The following is a 3090-nucleotide window of genomic DNA, read 5'->3' on the forward strand; positions in this document are numbered from 1 at the left end:
AAAAAAAAAAAAAAAAAAAAAATCAAATGCCCTGCATTTTGTTCTTCAAATGAAGTGAATGAACAGGTAGGTTGTCAGTCACAGGTTCTCCATAGTACAAATATGCCCCAAACTTCAACCTAACTGATGTACACACGGTTGTTAGATATAAAGAATTGATAATAAGAGTTTGAAAACCAAATCCAAAGTCATCAACTCATACTCAATTTATGATCCATGCATGTATCAATTAAATCCCCCTGAAGCAACTTATTACAGTAATTTTTTCCTTCAGAATAAAAAGAAAATAGATACAGAGAATTAGAAAGTTTCAGAAATCTCTTGCAATGTTCCTTTGGACTGCTTGGCACTTTACGCAGCTGCTCAGCAGAAAGGCTGCTTGGCGTTTTAGGCCACTGCATAGCAGAATGGTACCTATATTTATCAAGAGAATATAAATAGGAAGAGTTTCCCTTGTAAGGCCCCGTAAAGTAGACACTGTTCCTTGATATTATTGGAACATCAGTTACTGAAAGAGAAGAGTGAGAGCTGACAAACACTGTTATACCATTCAAGCTTTCCATTTCAACCCATTTCATCTTGGTCAAGTCGAGTTTGTTTATAATGGGCTTATTAGGAAAAGAAGCCAACACCAATAAAAGCTCCCCCTTGAATTGAACAATATGTTTATCTTTCTGTAGACCAAAGCTCCAACGGGGACGATTATGTGGAGGCACTGGAAAGGCACTCCAAGTATATTTTTGTGCATCAAATACCCCCCACCAAATTATTAGCTGATTGACCCAAACAATAGAATAACCCATTACAGAAAACTGGACCATCCACACAACGGAACAAGGCATCATCAGAATTTTGGTAATCAAAAGTTGTCCACTGTGTATCCCCTGGATGACAAATGCAAATGAAAACCCATCTGCCATGAATTTCAGTTCTAATTGCAAAAACTACAGTCAGGGGGACTGTGGGCTCACAAGATATAGCAACTTTCGCAGAAGAAAATGGAAAAATACTGCAACAGGGAAGATCGATTATTGATTTACTGAAGAGATCGAATAAGAAAATGCTATTGTCATTTCCAGAAAACAGCACCCATCCATCTTTGCTGCAGTGGATAACTGTGCCCTTTAGCTCTGGGATTTCATCAAAATAGAACTTGCCTAGTAAAGGGTCAAAGAACTTGATTATACCATCTGCAGCTGGGGAGAACAAAAGCCATGGAGATTGGTTTACCACACGGAGTGGACGGGAAACATTTCGCCATTCCTTACAAACACAGGACAAGCGAACATGATCTTCGAGGCACAGATTGGACACAATGAACTGCAGGAGTACTGTAGGAAGGTCAGACCAAAGCCGCAGTTCATCTACTCTGCCCCTATACAGCATTGCATAAACAACAAGCAATTGAACTTAGTTCACAATATCATCAACATAAACCCTTGAATACTTCAATCTATAAACAGATATTGATATATTGATTTATACTAATTGTAATCCCTCATACTGCTTTTCCTAGAAGAAAACAGAGTCTTTAATCCCAATAAAAGGCCTTTCAACTCAAACAAATAAAACCCAAACTGTAGCATTCAAAATAAAATTCTTCTCCAAAAACCCTAAATATTTGAATCCTATTACAAAGCATAGAAGCAAATACAGGAATAACCTTATTATGACATACAAATATGAGATTCCATTCAAACTCTAAATGTTCTAGGATGAGACATGAGTAAAAAATCCCATTAAAAACATTAAACTGGTCGTTCCCGATACTTAACTGAGTTAAAACTTAAAAGTAGCTAAAGATTATAACTAAATTAAAACCCAACAAGCAGTCATGAAAAGAAAAGCCCAGTAGAAAGAACTTACGGGTTCTCTCTCTTCGCTGTCCTTTTTCTTCCCGTCATGAAGAAAACCTGATAGAATGCGAGAAGATGAAATTGTTTTAGGGTAGAAATAGTGTTTTTTTTTTTCTTTGGTAGAACTCTCAGGGAAGTCTGGATTTATGAAGAGGCGAGTTGCAGATATAGCCAGAAAGAAAAAAAAGCTTTTCCTTGTATGGTACAACGTTTTTTTTTTTCGGAAGAAGTGGTACAACAGTTTTGACCATTGGAATGTTCGTAGATTCTCACACCGAAAATAACGCGAGCCGTATCTCATTCCATTATGGCACCAATAAATTAGAGCGTTATTGTTTAGCCTATTTATTTTTGGCAAAATGGTCGCGGTACGTGCAGAAAAATAGGAATGCAGAACGTTCGGAGCTCGGTGAATGTTCACGTAAGTGATATGATTGACAAGTGTTAAATATGTTAATCCTGCTAACAGAGTTGTAACCGTTTACAACTCTGTTTAATATTATTAATATTTAAATACATAAATAATAAAAATCCCAATATAAGTGGACTCCTTCTTTCATTCCGCTTAGAAATCTCGATTCTCTCTTTCTCTCTCTCCTTGCTTCTTCTTCAAGGTTGTTCCTTCTTTCTTCTTCCTTTTTCACCACTCTCCAGTCTAGTTGAAGTTTTGTTTACCAATCTCTCATATGTTCAGTGCCTGAAAATAGTTATGTTGATTTTTTTCTTATCTCATTCTATTTTGAGAGAGAGATAAAGAGATGATGATGATGGCGGTTGTAGAAAGAATGAACAACGTTGAAGAAAAAGCAAGAAGAGAGAGAGAGAGAGAGAGAATTGAGATTTCCCAACAAAATCGAAGGAGTCCGCTTATATTGGATTTCTATTATTTATTTATATAAAAAAATATTAGACAAGTTAAGTAACCACATCCGTCATCTCTCCACCCTAAAAACTAGGAATCAGTTACAATATAAAAAACTAATAGATGGTTTAGATTAACCTAAACTTAAATGGACGGCTAATATTAAAAGAAAGTGAAAATAAGATTGCAATACGTACGTCTTGCTACCACTCGCCCTTTATTTTTATTTTATTTTTATTTTATTTTTATTTTTTATGAATAAATATATATTGGGAAAACCCAAAAGAAAGCTATACAAGAAAGAAAGAGGAAAGAGGAAAGAGGAAAGAGGAAAGAGGAAAGAGGAAAGAGGAAAGAGGAAAGAGGGCGGAG

General features: G+C 35.9%; 1 protein-coding gene across 1 annotated transcript in view; it reads right to left on the minus strand.

Moving 5' to 3' along the window:
• LOC122064227 (F-box/kelch-repeat protein At1g57790-like) overlaps window positions 1-2105 on the minus strand; it is a 6172-nt gene extending 4067 nt beyond the window's left edge. Inside the window, exons 1-3 of the mRNA XM_042627945.1 lie at window positions 1867-2105; window positions 807-1375; window positions 295-715 (exon numbers count right to left, since the gene is read on the minus strand). Of these exons, the coding sequence (XP_042483879.1) occupies window positions 295-715; window positions 807-1375; window positions 1867-1904 (1028 nt within the window). The 5' untranslated portion in view covers window positions 1905-2105. The remainder of the gene's footprint in view (window positions 1-294; window positions 716-806; window positions 1376-1866) is intronic.
• Window positions 2106-3090: the final 985 nt, after the last annotated feature.

Source organism: Macadamia integrifolia, unplaced genomic scaffold (assembly GCF_013358625.1).
Source record: "Macadamia integrifolia cultivar HAES 741 unplaced genomic scaffold, SCU_Mint_v3 scaffold1566, whole genome shotgun sequence".
Taxonomy (NCBI): Eukaryota; Viridiplantae; Streptophyta; class Magnoliopsida; order Proteales; family Proteaceae; genus Macadamia; species Macadamia integrifolia.